At 41.0% G+C, this 16,532-nt stretch overlaps 1 protein-coding gene across 1 annotated transcript in view; it reads right to left on the bottom strand.

Moving 5' to 3' along the window:
- Positions 1-16,532, bottom strand: part of CSMD1 (CUB and Sushi multiple domains 1) — a 1,488,158-nt gene that overhangs the window by 868,512 nt on the left and 603,114 nt on the right. The window contains exon 5 of the mRNA XM_027123007.1: positions 5,286-5,480. Coding sequence (XP_026978808.1) covers positions 5,286-5,480 — 195 coding nt within the window. The remainder of the gene's footprint in view (positions 1-5,285; positions 5,481-16,532) is intronic.

Genomic DNA, 16,532 nt, shown 5'->3' with positions numbered 1-16,532 from the left:
CAGATTTATAATGTTTAGAAATCTAAATTAAATTGGAAGAAAAAAGACATGGTGAATGGAGTGATAAAATTACAGTAACACTCATTGCAAGATGTCAATTTAAAAAGTTTTAACTTGATAAAGCAAGAAAGAACAGTATAAGCATATATAAGATAATAATGACAGAAACGGTTAAATGTTATTGAAATGTCTACAGCCTAAGAGTACGGGTGCTTCAAAAGGATGTTCCTTTTCACTATAATCCCTTCAGTATTATTAAATTTTTAAATTATGTACAAATGCTACTTAATCAAATTTAGTAAGAGTAGAATGATAAAATCAGAAGGACAGCTGTCTTGCTACAAAGTTCAAGTCATAAACCAACATATGTCAACACAATTGAAGCTTTAGTTCCTTACCTTCAAAACAAGACTACCATTACTTTCCCTGCATACATCTCAAGGTGATTTAAGGTATACACAGGATCATACATTTGTGGGTTTCAGCATATTTACAAATTGACACTGCATACATATGATTTTTAGATGCCTTTCTAGGATAGTTCATATGAGTCGTGAACATAATGTTAATACAGGCTAATCTATGAAGCGTAGAATATACAAAAATAAGTTATTTAGGACAGCCTGTGAATGGGAATGTCCAGAGCTATGACTTTAGGGATCTCAGCTCTGCAGTAGCTGCTAAGAATTATTTTCTGAAGCATACTTGGCAAATACAAAGTGCTCCATCACTGAAAGAATTAAGGCACATCAGAAGGTAATGTTTGGGGAAGGGGGAGCAGGCATCTCTGGCTGAGAAGACTAGTGTTTGCTTCGAGCTGGCTTATTTCAGGCGGCATATGCCTGATGCAACCATCCTATCATCTTTCCAGAGCGTAAAGGAGCCTAGCCTTTTCCAGGACCAGAGATATAGCTCATGTTCCCAAACGTATATACATTTCCTATGTGATTATATCCATGGAATAAGACAGCTGACGTAAGATCACACTAACGCTTTCAACAACGAGATCCAGAATTGGAGAGCTGCAGTGGACGGAAATGCTCACTGAAGGGACCAAAGGGAGATGGTTTCAGAACAACTTCCCCACCTAATGGTGGACTAATGTGAGGACAGGACCACTTCTCCCTGGGGATTTCTCCACATCAGACAACAGGTTTCTTACGAAGGAGCATTTTCCAAACCCAGCTCCTGACCTACTTCCTTTCTGCCTTCTCAGACAATCTTATCACAAATCTGGAGACAAGGACCCACCGTGCGCATTTTCCATTCAAGGAGAATACCTTCTCTTTTGGATTTCATATGCTATGGCGCTCTATTATCCTGGAGCTCAAAGTCACTTATGATCATTCCTGGACCGTGACATTATAGTCTTTGTGGTTTAGTAATAGAATAGGGGAAACATAAATTAAGAAGGCATTTAAATTCTGAGTTGGGAGCATACGTCATTAAGTAGATCTAGTTTTTCTTTTTCTTTTCCCCTTTTTATGTTTCTCCTCTAAATACACACCACACTTGCAAATACAGAAACAGTACATCTTTGTAAAGATCAGAAGGGACAACAGGAACAATGTGCAATAATGAAGGGAGATGAAGGAAGATACAGACATTTAGGTGGAAACTCAAGGATAAATGAGGAAGACAAAAACACACCTCCAGAAGGAGACAATCTGAACTCTCATCCTTGGAAGAAGTCGGTTTGATGCTGGTCTCCTGTTTAAGGGAATCAGCTTTAAGTAAATCTGGCTGACCTCCCACTTCATTATGCACTGACTTTATTAAATATATGGCTATATCCTTTTTCTTTAAAGAGCACCGCTTTTGTGACTCTAGAAATGATACATTTAAGTGTCATTGTTCAGGTTAAATACTGCCACTTGGAGTTACAATGTAAAATTGTCAACACTAGGAAAGGGTCATTGCAAAGAGATTCAGTGGTGTTACTGTTAGCAGCACTTTAAGATGACTCAAGCAATTCCTGGAACAAAATATCTAGGATGTTGGGGAAGCAGAAAATACACTCATTTCATTTTTTAAAATGATCTAAGTCCATATCGCTGAAATTAATTTATCTCCTCTAGATATGCCACATCTACACATCTATAAGAATTCGATTATCGACTTTTTTCTTTATGATCCAGTTATCCAAAATCAATGACAAACTGTGTTGTATCTTTCAAATCTGTTACATAAAAGAATTATATCAAATTTAATGCCCTTTGAAATGTTACTATCCCAAGCACTGAAATAAGCATAAATTTAATAATCTATAATATAGAAGAAAAGATAAATATTATGATAAAAGCATCTTGATATGGTTTAATAAATTGGTGACAACATAGGAAAGATTATGAGCTGACTGTTACATCAACTTTGACTTTGTAAGTTTTATAATTGTGAAATTTGTAAAGACCCTTCAATTCAGAAGAAAATGCTTGGGGAGGTATGAGCAAAACAGAAACTGGCGTAGTTACTGTTAATATTTATTTTTGCATTTTCCAGTTTATAATAACTCCTCATTTGATGCCCAGCATATTTCCACTCCTCTATTAAATGTTTGAATGGGGGATTAGGTACAGCATTAGGGGTAAATAGCTATGGATTCGGATAATTTTAAGGTAGAAGCAAGGACATAGTCACACAGTTTTTATGACTGTAAATTATGTCCTGGGGGGTTACAAACTAGTTGAGGAAACGCTGAAGACGTAAGGTTAAAATATAAAATAGCAACAAAATAAATGCTCAAGACAAAAGGACTTGGGTTTTCTTAAAGAATTTAAAAAGGGGTTGCAATGGTTAAAAAAAAGGTGACTAAAATTTGTGCTTAAGTGTGAACTTGACAACTAAGTAAGATTTATGGCTTTAACGGAGATGAAAGGGAAAACTTCATAACAGGAAAAAATGAGTGACAGTTTGGATTTAGGCATGGAGTGGTGAGCTGGTTAAGGAACTCTTTGGGAAGAAACCCTGCTTTGTAGAGTTTGCTGATTTCTGGTGTCAATACTCCCACCGTGGAGGGGATGCCAAGCTAACAGCTTGGTGTGAGGAACACAGCACTTGGGGGAGACGCACACAGCTGGCTTTTGGGAAGTCAGATCAAGCAAAGCATCGCGTGGAGACAAAAGGATGACATCTGTGTCTGGGAACACTAACGGATGAAAGGGGACAAGTCAGTTCAGACGAGGTGATGGAGCACGGGGGCAGCGTTTTCAAGGGTTTGCACTTAATTCTCGTTGAGTCACTGACGTGGTCTGGCTGAGAGAGCACAGGTGATGATGAAGACGTGTGTGTTGGGAGCGGGACTAAGGAGGAGAGTGTCGGATGAAGGCTGAGATTCTGGATGTGGCGCTCATTTCACCAACCTGAAGCTGGTCTGGGTGAGAAGAAAACACAACTGGAACGGGACAGCTGGCGTGGCAAAGGGGAGACGTGAAAGACAGTCTGACAGAACAAAAGGGGCAAGCAGGGCAAAGTGGAGAGAGTGACTGCAACGTTTCCACGGAGTGAGTATCAGATACACAGTGGTAGAAATAGGGAAAAAGGAATATATTTAGGATATCCAAGTGACAGCATCCTTAAACAGTATCACTTAGTTGAGGGGATCAGTGAAAAGACAAGGGAAGGGACACAGAAATCTGGATTTTGAGGACACCACTGTTTTGACAGTAGAAGATGTAAAATAATTAATAGCACTAAGGAAAAAAAGAAGAGAGATACAATAGACCTGAGGAACATGCAAGAAAATGAGCATTTCAGGAGGAGTAATGGATGCGTGTGGTAGAAAACATCCACAGCAGGAATTTCTCAAGGACACAGGGATGATTTGACGATGGTGGATCTGACCTCTGGTAATTACCAGCTGGAATACCTTGAACAAGTTATGTTTCCCATCTAACCCTCAGATGCCTCACGTGTAAAATACTTCTTTAATAAAATACCTACTGTGACGATGACACATGAAAAAGTAATGCCTGCTCATAACAAGCAATCGCTATGTACTAGTTACCAGCTGTAGTATTAATGGCAGTAGTAGTAACAGTACTAATACTAGTTGTAGTAATAGTAGTAGCAGCAGCAGCAGCAGCCGTATGCCATAACTAAGATAAGTAGCGTTGGGAAGATCTCATGAGACTGCAACGTGTAACAGAGATAACAAAAAAAAACAGAAAAGTATTCATTAAAATAGCATAGACGAAAATATAAACAGACTGATGAAAAAAACACATTTTGATATGAGGACTTAAGCTAAGGCTGTGGATTTGCCTGGTTACATACATGAATAAAAAGTTGGACATGGGTTCTTGTAATAAATTGTAATGGAAAATAATTGAAAAAAAGAATATAGACACATCCATATATATAGGTATAACCAAATCACTTTGCTGTATACCTGAAACTAACACAATATTGTAAATCGACCATACTTCAATAAAAAAAATTCAGACATGGGTTTGTGTCTTAACTCATCCTATGCTATCTTTTGGAACCTTTTGAAAATTAAAATTTGCTTCTTTACCTGTTAAATGAGTGTGAGTGTTTATTATTTCAGTGGGGTTTTGTGAGAATTCAGCGATACGATTCAGGTAAAGCACTTAGCACATTTTCTGAATTACATTAAGACCTCAATAAATGTAAGCTACACTTTTACATTTGAAACCATACAGTGAGTTTTTTCTTAGGAAAATCAAAACCTAAGAGTCAAAGCATGCCCTTTCCTAAAGTTACTGGATCAGGAAAATAATGTCACAGAAAAGACTAAAAATCACAAGGCTTCCAGAAAACTGATTCTAATCTTGCAACAAATCATAACGAGGAACACTTGCACTGGTGCAATCCTTTATGGTCTATCCCTAAAGCCCGAGAGTGTTGCAAGAGTCTTCCAATGGTATAATTTAATTATCAAGGGGTATCTGCCGTTTTTAATGAGAAAAAGGTAAAAAAGGAAACTTCAAAGCAAGGAGGCCATACATGTGTGCATTAAATCTTAGAATGCTATGACAGTAAGGGATAAAAATACGTAGAAGTCCACAAGGTTTGAGAAACAGGATGAAGAAAAATTTGGATGTTTAAGGAACATATCTAAATTTGTTATTGACTTCACAGGGTGCAGTCATGGTTTCTTAGGTTACGTACAATATTGCTTTAGGGAACAGAATGAGCTGACGTGGGAAGACCCAGCGTGATGTGTCTTGCTTTCCTTAAGTGGAAACTTTTCCAATGTCAATTCCAAAGCCATTTGCTGAGTCCAGGTGTCAGCTCATCACACACCCTCCCTGTACAGCACCTACCTCTGCAAAACGGGGCTGGAAAGTCCCATGATGCTCCATTCCCAGGGCTGACGATGCAAGTCAGAATGGCGTGACCTTCCAAGATGTAGCCAGAGAGGCAGCTATACCGGATCTTGTCTCCTATGTTGAATCTTGTTCCGTGGAGAACTCCTTTCAGTATTTCTCCAGGATTTCCACATGTGTGGCTGGGTAAAACTATTGGGAGAAAAAAAGAGGAGAAAGAAATAGAAGTTAAAGGAAGATTTTCGACTGAGATCAATTTATATCACAAGACATGGACCACTTTTGAACTACTAAAGTTAGCAAATCTAGGACAAAAATTCTCTTAATTTTGTCGAAAAATTAAACAGAGAAATGGATTTGTGTTTTGTAAAATCTGTAATTTAGTACTTTTGTAAAGAAATATTTAAAAAGTATACATAAGTGGATTTTGTTAAGAGGGGAAGATACAGTTCTGCTTAGAGTCAGTGTTCTAAAGGACATCTAGATTATTTTTTTAATTATGAGATTCTACAGTCCCACATAGTTAGAAATCAGATAATACAGCAGAATATAGATATCTGAAAAAATAACAGAAATACAGCATGAATGAATATCCATGCCATACTTTTCCTTATTCCTCCAGGACCAGCACTGCCTGATACACACCAGTAATAAGTGTTCAATCAATGTTTGATGGATAAACAACTGAATTAAATAAGAAATTAAAGCTGTCATTTGCTAATCTATCAGACTTTTACAAAAACTGTACCACTATTATATTCCAAGCCATCTGTAAGGATCTATGCGTTTGGAGTGTCTGACTCACAACAAAGCTTTTTTATTTTTTATTTATTTTTTTGTGGTACGCGGGCCTCTCACTGTTGTGGCCTCTCCCGTTGCGGAGCACAGGCTCCGGATGCGCAGGCTCAGCGGCCATGGCTCACGGGCCCAGCCGCTCCGTGGCAATGTGGGATCCTCCTGGACCAGGGCACGAACCCGCGTCCCCTGCATCGGCAGGCGGACTCCCAACCACTGCGCCACCAGGGAAGCCCCACAACAAAGTTTTAAGTATCAGTTTTGACAAGGCAAGTACTGTCTCCCTTGCATTTCGGTGAGATAGCCTTGATTCTGGTCTTTCTTGACCTCCTCACTTTTCATATTGACAGGCTTCTCTGTCTAATTCAACTGCCTTGAAACCTAATGGAAACGATGCCGTTTCACACTCACAGAACGTACTTTTGAACGTAACTGAGGCGCCATTAAGTTGAATAGACGAAGTTGATGATTGTCGGCTACTGTCTCCCTATTTCTGGTTAAATTTAGCATATCATCAGTAAGTTAGCTGCTATTATGTAGAATTCAAATACACCAAGGATCCTACCATTTAAAAAAGAAATGATTTTCCAAAAAAAAGTATTTCCAAATGAACAAAATTATTCTATTTCTGTATCCAATTTTTTGCATTGGTATAGGGGTACATTTTGTTATATATGTGTAATACAGAGCACTTTTTCTTTTTTTCTTTGTTTGTAAACAGAGAGATAAATAGACATTTCCCAGTGAACAGGGAGGGAATTTCAGTGATTTCCAAGATTAATTTTATTTTCGTATTAAATACGTACGAACTAAACTATATAGAAACACTTAGAAAACAAATACTACAATTTAGATGTTTAATATTACTGACATGTTTATGAAATCACTATACAGTCACAGCTTGCTCAGTTTTAGTTTTTAGAAAATAATTTCTGAAAACAGTCTACAAAAACCTGTTTGATAACATAATAGAAAATAATTCAGTATAATCTATAATCATCTATGGGTCTTTCATAAAAAAGAAATTCTCTTTTTCATTCCACATTCACCATCCCTAAGGCAATACATCTGTTTTTAAAATGTTGTTTAAAAACATGTTTAACTGTCTGGAATTTAACTGTCTATGATTTCCTAAGGTAGAAAACTTTCAATTCTATCTTGGAGAATCACTTTATTTTATGACCCGGGATGCCCAACAGCTAGCCTGAGCTAGGGACCTTATAATCAGAGACAGACGTGAGACATGCGCTGAATTTCTATCATCAACAGAGAGAGAACAACAGATGGGGTTGGGGGGGGAATATGTGAATATGAATGCTTTTGGTGTTTTTCTTCCTTGTCCAGAATGGAAATTTTGATTTCAACCAACCTTATAATTTAGGAAAATAATGTTAATGTGAACAATGTCAGCAAGATAATAGAAGTAACTGAGGATGATTTAAAACATTTACTTCTAGTTGCAAACAAACACGAAAATGCAAACACGCATATAATATTACAAAGGCATCAGCCATTTCATTAAGACATTATCAAAATATCTTTTTTTTTTTCGGTATGTGGGCCTCTCACTGTTGTGGCCTCTCCCGTTGCAGAGAACAGGCTCCGGACGCGCAGGCTCAGCAGCCATGGCTCACGGGCCCAGCCGCTCCGCGGCATGTGGGATCTTCCCGGACCGGGGCATGAACCCGTGTCCCCTGCATTGGCAGGCGGACTCTCAACCACTGCGCCACCAGGGAAGCCCTCAAAATATCTTAAATTGTGAAAAATGGACAAAAATGATTATAGGTCTACACAAAGATTTATGACTCAGACGCACAAAAAAAATGCCAAGACATGAAAATCCAGTGGCTGGACAAGACTAATTGAAAATAAACTCAACCTCACTGTCACTTCTGCCATTTTTATTTGAACCAACTTTTCAACCAGTTTCCCCGAAGATGGTGACGGTCTCTTGGTGTCTCCCAGAGCAATGAGGACACATTAAGTATTTAGTAAATACTTATTGAATTGACTTGGACTCTACATTTAGTTTGCTTTAATCCTTCCTTGAAGTAATGTGCACTCTTCCTCATAGATGCTTCAAGAAATTCCTATTAGGGTGATGGGAATCAGGCGCCCAGTGCAGACACTTGTGGATGTGAAAGAATGTTGAAAGGAGCTCTGGGCGCACTGCTTTCCTCTCACGGCAGGTTTCCACCCATCAGACCCCACGAAGCCAAGTTTGTACACCCAGGACTTGAAACCTAGGCTGTCATTCCAATTAGGCTCACTGAAAATCCCTCTGTAACACTTCTGCTTTGGCAAGCGCAAATGGTCACAATTCAATGACTTAATTAGGCTATCACATCAAACCTCTGACCCAACTGTTTCAGTCATTAAATGGATACCATGTCAAATCCCTTTCCAGAAGAAAAGTGGAAACATGATACTAAAATAAAATATGTCACTAATATTCATCAGGAAATGGGACAAAAGGCTGGCGGACAGAAGTCTGAAATTCATCAGAGGAAGGGCAGCATTTTTAACAGGATGTACACAATTAATGAAATTTCATTAGGCAAGTGCATTTGGAAACTGGTTCCCCGGAGGGTGAATGTCAGACTACTTGTTTACACTTGGCCTTTCCAGGAGTTTCACTGCAGCTTAAGGAAATAAAACCTCAAACACCCACCTGACATACACCCCTGGAAATAAAACCAACCGATGCGTGATGTGTTTGTCCACAGACTGCCCTCCGCTCCCTCCTGAAACCTTTGGGAAGGATTAGAACAATCCACTGTACTCATCTTCCGGAATGCTTTGAAAGCTAGATTTTCAAATCTTGAAACCTGACATTTATTCTCTGTCCTGACTCTCTGAATCGTGGCCGTTTGGTGGGACAAGAAGATGCAGAGACAGCAGTTACGTGACAAGTGCAAGGAGGATTTCTTAGGGGCGGGGGAGAAATTTAATGCCATCCACTTCCAAAGTCTCTTTCTCCACGTGAAGAACAACATTTCGGGAGATATGCTGTGTAGATGCCTGAAAAGTTACAGGATCTGGATGAGAAGAACTCAAAGAGGAAGTGTTTTAAGTATAAGGAGTTTTAAGTATACTTCAAGGTGGGAAGTGGTAAGGTTTGGCCAAATTAAAACAGAAAGATTGGGCTTCCCTGGTGGCGCAGTGGTTGAGGGTCCGCCTGCCGATGCAGGCGACACGGGTTCGTGCCCCGGTCCGGGAAGATTCCACATGCCGCGGAGCGGCTGGGCCCATGAGCCATGGCCGCTGAGCCTGCGCGTCCGGAGCCTGTGCTCCACAACGGGAGACGCCGCAACAGTGAGAGGCCGGCGTACCGCAAAAAAAAAAGAACAAACAAAAAAGAGAAAGATCATTTTTAAATGAAGGATGCAGGAGTGACAAGTGGCTACAGAAAAGTGCCCGGCACAGTGGGTTATGTGGATCAGGATCAGACAGACTTGTGTTTCTCCTCCAGAAACAGACCGTATAATGTTGGACAAATTACTTAAATTTCAGTCTCTATGTCTTGACAAGGGGAATTAAAAGTAAAACCTAGCAACAGGGTGTGCTGTGACACATGTATGAGGTAACGCAGATTCAACAGTTAGCAGGGAACATGGAAGAGAATAAGTGCTCAATATATATTAGCAATTTCAAATTTATTTTCCCAGTTCTAAAGCACCATGTGGACTTTACGGAAATCACACAAATGTGAAAGTATGCAGCGGTTCCGATATATACCAATTTTAGAAGCAATAAAACTAGAAAGAGTCTGCTAGAGTCTATATTGTCATTAAAATAAGAACATAGTCATTAAAATAAGACCATTGTCATTAAAAAGGGAAGCAAAGGAGAAAGACATTCCAGTTTTTAGCCATATTCATTCAACTTCATTATTCCTGCTCTAATATAATAATAATTAATAACACTTATATAGCAGGTGCTATTAGCCAAACACTGTTTCAAGTGGTTTATATATGTTAACAGTATATATGAAGTCAGTGCCATTATTATCCCCCTTTTAGAGAGGAAGAAACTGTGGCACAGAGAGGTTAAGCAACTTTCTCATGGCCACACAGCCGGCAAGTATTGGTGACAGGATTTGCACATGGTGGATCCAGCATTTCTGCCCTTCAGCACTACAATAAACTTTCTTATGAAACTGTTGTCAACATCAAAAGAAATAAAGATAATAAAATGCCATAAATCTGTCATGTTCTCAATAGAGCTTTGTTTGATATAATAAAAGGAATATAAGGATTTGGGAGAGTTACGATGTTTCCTCAGGTAAAACTGAAGGCAAAATTATTACATGGTTTTTTAAAAATAAGTTTAAAGCTCTCAGGTAAATTTTCAGAATGGGAGAAAGGAGTCAGGAGGGACGGCGTAACAAAGTTAACACAAGAAAATGACAAGTTGGCAGAGGGACTTGAAATCTTAGAGGCTGGATTTGCAAAAGATTTTGAATGGCAGTTGTAAGACATTATAATCTTATAAGAAGTGAGAACACAAAAATGCCCATTGGAAAATGATTTTGACTGTGTGAACTGAGTTTTGGGGAGCATAAAGCATGTATGGCCAGGTGACCCCTGGAATGAGCTTATTGGTCTTACACTTTAATTTTTCTGGTTGACCTTTCATTGGTTTATATCTTGAAGTGTAAGGGAGACACTGTTTTCACATCACTAACCTGGATCTATGAGCAGCTGAACCTTTACTACCCCAAACAACGCAGATATAAATGACGGTAAATCTATGATCAAGGAACTAAATGGCAAATCAAGAGTTAACTACTGAGGAAGAAACAGCAACAAGAGGAAGAGTTTATGATGGTGACCCAGGAAAATAGGATGTGTGAATATGGCCATGATGGCCACAGATGCAGACTAGTAGGTTCAGTTGTGAACGTGAGTATGCTCTTTGTTTTTAAGCCTGTTCACCGTCTCCATGGTGTACCCTAGAGTTACAAGAAAATAGGTGACCACCAGAAAAGTTCCTGAGTCTCCTGATTTACAGAGTAACAATGGAGGGAAGAAAAAAGAAAAGTAAGTGGGACCCCAGATGTAAATCTTCTGGAATACCCAAAGTTAATGGGGGAGGAGGGAATAATGATTAAACAAAATAGAAAAATGGCCAAAAAGTTAAGATCAAGACCAAACAGAGCCTAGGAGTCCAGCTGAGAAGCAATCATGGAAGAATGGATGCCTGGTAAAATCTACGGTTGAAAATTAAGCGTAAGTGACTGACATACAAAAAGGAGCACAGCAACAAGAAACAACAGCGGGTGAACTTTGCAATTATCACTGAATTGCTGAAGAGAAAATTGCGTGTACGTTAATTTTCTCAGGTAAATGTACCTATACTTCCGCCACAAGGTAGATCCCCAATGCTTTCATTAATGACTTATAAGCAGATACACAATTTTTTTTTTTTTTGTGGTACGCGGGCCTCTCACTATTGTGGCCTCTCCCATCGCGGAGCACAGGCTCTGGACGCGCAGGCTCAGCGGCCATGGCTCACGGGCCCAGCCGCTCCGTGGCACGTGGGATCTTCCCGGACCGGGGCATGAACCCGTGTCCCCTGCATCGGCAGGCAGACTCTCAACCACTGCGCCAGGGAAGCCCAGATATACAATTTTTTATGACCATCTTTCTTCTTCTCAAAAGTGAACTTTACACCAAATAAATGCATGTTCAGTTGATTACAAGTTGCTCAATATTTATATAATGATGACTTAAGAGTATTTCTAAAAATTGAAAAGGACATTGAAACAAACAGGACCACAAGCCCTGGGAGATATCAGATTAATGAGAGCAAAGAAGCCAGCAACCACTCAGAAACTGATCAAAATGACCTGTACCCCATGCTAAATAATGCTTCTGTTTACGCTCTAATCCATGATATCCATATAACAAGGACAGTAAGACCCATTCGGAAGGTTAAATGTTACATTAAATACCACTAGGGATGGTTAACAAAATTAAATTGATTCTAGAAAACAATTCTAAACTTTGAGTCACAGTTCATTTATTAATTCAAATTTTTAAAAATCTCACTATAACACTTCTTCTATGGGCTAAGTTAGAGTATCAGGTATTGGATTTACCTTCCTGCTTTAATGAAGTTTAAAAAAAATCAAAATTTATTTTTTTTAAATGGCTCTCAAAGCATTGGACATCAGTCAGTGTTGGAACACGACCCTTGAGAGATGGAAATTAAATGAGAATCCCTAAAATTTCTCCAGCTTATTTCTTGGAGAGAGTTAGGGACCAAAGGTGCAGGGAGTAGAAACCCAGGTTGAGTCTGACAGTCTCCCTGAGTTGAGACAGAGATGAGAGCCCCGGGGTGTCAGAGAAGCTAAATTTCACAGGAGGAAGAGAGGTCCAGAGACCTACAGAGGGCCCCTCTTGAATATGGGGTGAGTTCTTACTAATGCATGTGTGGAAAGAAACGACCCAAGGCTAGTGAAAGAATTACGGAGGGATTAGAAGCAAAAGCACCCAGGATGCTTGCAGGGCTGAGAAGAATACCTTTCCCAACAGTGAGAACAAAAACCTCCATCATTTCACTGGACACAAGTTAGTGTACTGAGAAGGCTCTAAGCTCAGCAGTGGGGAAAACACACTCTAGAGTGAATGCTGCCTGCGTCACGTGTCAGAAATCTTACAAGCAACAGGATCAGAGTAGGGTGAGGCTAGTGAGGGGCCTTGCATGGAGAATCTGAGGGGCTCTCACTACCTGGGTTATTCGACTATAGGATCATCCCTGGCACAACCCGGGAGTGAACGCCCACTTACACTTTCACCCGAGGTTCCTAACTTGACTCACTCCTCATGCAGCCTGAAAAAGCAGTACCTGTAAGGATCAAACTGCTCCAAGAACTTTAACTACATCCAGAAATCTTTTGGGGAATACAAAAATATCCAACACCCTCCAAATTAAGAGTCACGATATCTGGTACCCAATCAAGCATGCCAACAGGCAAGACGATAAAAATCCATAATGAGGAAAAAGAAGAATAAAAAATGAGCCAGAAAGGACACCGATGGCTGAATTAGTAGACAACAGCATTAAAATGGTTATAATAATTGTATTCTATGTCTTGAAGAAGGTAAAGATCAAACAGGTTAACTAGACACGTTGGGGGGGGGAAAGGCAGAGATTATTAGATTGGATTTTAAAAAGGCAGTGATACACTGGTGCCAAGAAACGTCCTTTAAAGACACAAAGCAACAAAAGTAAAATGAGAAATATTAATCAAAAGAATACTAACATTAATCAAAAGAACACTTAAGTTGCTATGTTAGCATCACAGTTTTTTTTTTTTTTTTGCGGTACACGGGCCTCTCACTGCTGTGGCCTCTCCCGTTGCGGAGCACAGGCTCCGGACGCGCAGGCTCAGCGGCCATGGCTCACGGGCCCAGCCGCTCCGCGGCATGTGGGCTCTTCCCGGACCGGGGCACAAACCCGTGTCCCCTGCATCGGCAGGCGGACTCTCAACCACTGCGCCACCAGGGAAGCCCCATTACACAGTTTTAATGCAAAATAATATAACCAAGGATAAAGAGGGTTATCTCACAATGTTAAAAGAGTGGACATAGCAAGCCTATGTTGATTCTTAACCATAAAAGGGGCTCAGCTTGATTCACCTGCAGTCATGTCCCTGAGGGCGGCGACCCCTCCAGAGGGAGGGATCAGGAAACTTCATTCTCCAGGTGATGCTACAGGTTTGAGCAACAAGAAGCCTCCCTTCATCTAGGCCTCAATCGCAGAGCTACAGCCTGGTTCCCTGGGACGCCGACCCTTGACACGGGGATTGGGTGCACGCGCGCTTTACCTGGTGGGGCTGGGGGAGGAGAGGCAGCAGGGCTGGGCAGAGAAAGGTACTGAGCTGCAGGGCATGACAAAGCCATGACAAAGCCTCAGACCATCCTCCAGGGAGATCTGGGTTTGGGTTGGTTTCCGGATTGTCTCAACTTGGGGTGAGGCCATTGCCCTTCCAGCAGACTACCCAGTTATGAGCTGAGGCTCCCCCCGCAAACACACACACTGACAGGTGTCACCTTAGACGCAGCAGCTCCCTCTGGCCAGGATCAATTCCCGGAGATGGTCTTAAGCAAGTGTTTCCAGCTGCCAAACTCCGGCACCCCACACCTTCTGGCCCTGACCCACCTCTCCAGGGGCCCAGTGGCATCGCTAGAAAGGCCACACCCTTTCTTGTCCACTACCTTCTCACCTTCTCTGTTATTGCCACATGGTACCCTGAATGCAAAGCTTTCTGGTAACAGCTTTTCTTGTAAACCTGAAGGTTTAAGTATATTCCAGGAAATTAAAAAAAAAACAAACACCTCCATGAACTACATATTAAATAGGACTAGTTTCAGATCCCACAGGGAAGTAAAAAATACAAACAAACAAACAGAGTTAAACCTTTCATTGCAATGAGGAGCCCTGGGGACAATCAAACTCACTTGGAGGCTGCTGGGGAGAGGTTCTGCCCCTTCCCCAGGGTATGAGGACACTGAAATCAGCACGAAGCAGTTACAGAAGAGGGGTCTGCACCCTCAGCGCCCCAAGAATGAGGAACGGGACAAAAGGCAGAGGAGGGGTTTATCACTGGAAAAGCCCGTTAATAACTGGCGCCAGTGGGCCCCTGGAGAGGTGGGTCAGGGCCAGAAGGTGTGGGGTGCCGGGTTTGGGAGGCTGGGGGGACAGTGGGCGAGCAGCTTGGCACTAAGGATCTCACGAGCAAGAAGGAAGATGAAGACTCTTATTTTTTCCAACTATTCTAAAGGAAGAGCATCGTTGCAGGGGTAGGCAGACAAAAAGCTTATCAGCTGTGCATGATATGAGCAGATCGAAGGTTTCAAGAACAATATAATTTAAAATAGTGCTCCCTTAGTGCCAATGAATGGAAAGCACTAGCAGCAGGTGGAGATCACTAGCTTGGAGCCATCTGACAGGCTCCTGATGCTGGAGTCCAAATGCCGAGCTGAACACGAGGGGAGGAGAGCCGGGCCCAAGCAGAGCCAGGGCCCCCAGGACACGGGTGCAGTCATGCCTCCAACAGGGGGCAGATTTTTTAGAATGAAACAAACTCAAGAATATTCATGCTATTAGTGGTAACTTAGGAAAAGAGCAAATTACTTTTAGGAAGAGAGTTATAGCAGAAATAATTTTAAAGAGACAACACAGTACTCAAAGCAATAACTATAAGATTCAAAGACAAAACATGAGAACACAAGTGACCTATAAAATACAAAGATTAAATTACCCACAGAGGTAATTTTCAGCCATTACAAGAGATGGTGTTTCCACATCCTGACCACGCACTGTTTCTTTCAGGCTCTTGGCACTGCTTGATTGGTTTTTATTTATTTATTTATTTATTTGCGGTACGCGGGCCTCTCACTGTGGTGGCCTCTCCCGTTGAGGAGCACAGGCTCCGGACACGCAGGCTCAGCGGCCATGGCTCACGGGCCTAGCCGCTCCGCGGCATGTGGGATCTTCCCAGACCGGGGCACGAACCCGTGTCCCCTGCATCGGCACGCAGCCGCTCAACCACTGCGCCACCAGGGAAGCCCGTTTTTTCCCTAACATTAGGATATTTATGCCTATATTCATGTACATGTACACAACACACCCACACGTGTGTCTTACGAAGTGCATAGAAAAATATACGTCTGAGTAATTCAAATCAAGTCCATACATTAGATCCCTGTACACGGAAGTAGATATAATTTAAAATAATGGTTCTATAATTTCATTTAGATACATAGCATAGGTTTAGCGATTAAAAGCACTTCTTTTAATTTTAACATACATTTGTACAGAAAATAATGAAAGGAGTTTAACGATTTCTAAAAGTCATATGGCTTTATCTATTATTTCCAATTAATAAATTCTTGGCTGTCACTCAGTCTAACCTGATTGACTTTTTCTTCTATGAGAGCCTGCACCTACCTTCTAAAAATAGTCTTAAATTAAAGCTATGGACATAAGCAGTTTCAGTTTACCAGGCATTGGTATATTACTAATTTATGATTTTCATATTCATTTGAACTTAAAAGCTTTTTCCATGATTGAATTCATATAAAGAGCTCAAGCTTTATTAAAAAGAAAGTCTCTTGGAAAAGGTTAAAGCATGCTTCTTTGTCATGTACTATCTCTCTCTCTCTCTCTCTCTCTCACACACACACACACACACACACACACACACACACACACACACACACCCCTCTTCAATATCCCTCTGGCTATCCCCTTCTCCTGTGCATTTTTCCATCCATTTCCGGCACCATGGAAAGGGACCTTTTTACAACACAGTCAGGTCAGGCCCGCCCCTACTGAGAGCCTTCCTACTGAAGTCAGAATAAAACCCAGACCCCTTAGTAGGTGCTGCAGCACCCATGTGGCCCAGCCCCTCGCTACTTCTCTGACCGTAACTCCTAA

This window comes from Aethalodelphis obliquidens, unplaced genomic scaffold (genome assembly GCF_003676395.1).
Source record: "Aethalodelphis obliquidens isolate GAN/ISIS:26980383/991018 unplaced genomic scaffold, ASM367639v1 scaffold25, whole genome shotgun sequence".
In the NCBI taxonomy this organism is placed as follows: Eukaryota; Metazoa; Chordata; class Mammalia; order Artiodactyla; family Delphinidae; genus Aethalodelphis; species Aethalodelphis obliquidens.
This window is presented reverse-complemented; position numbering and strand designations above follow the sequence as displayed.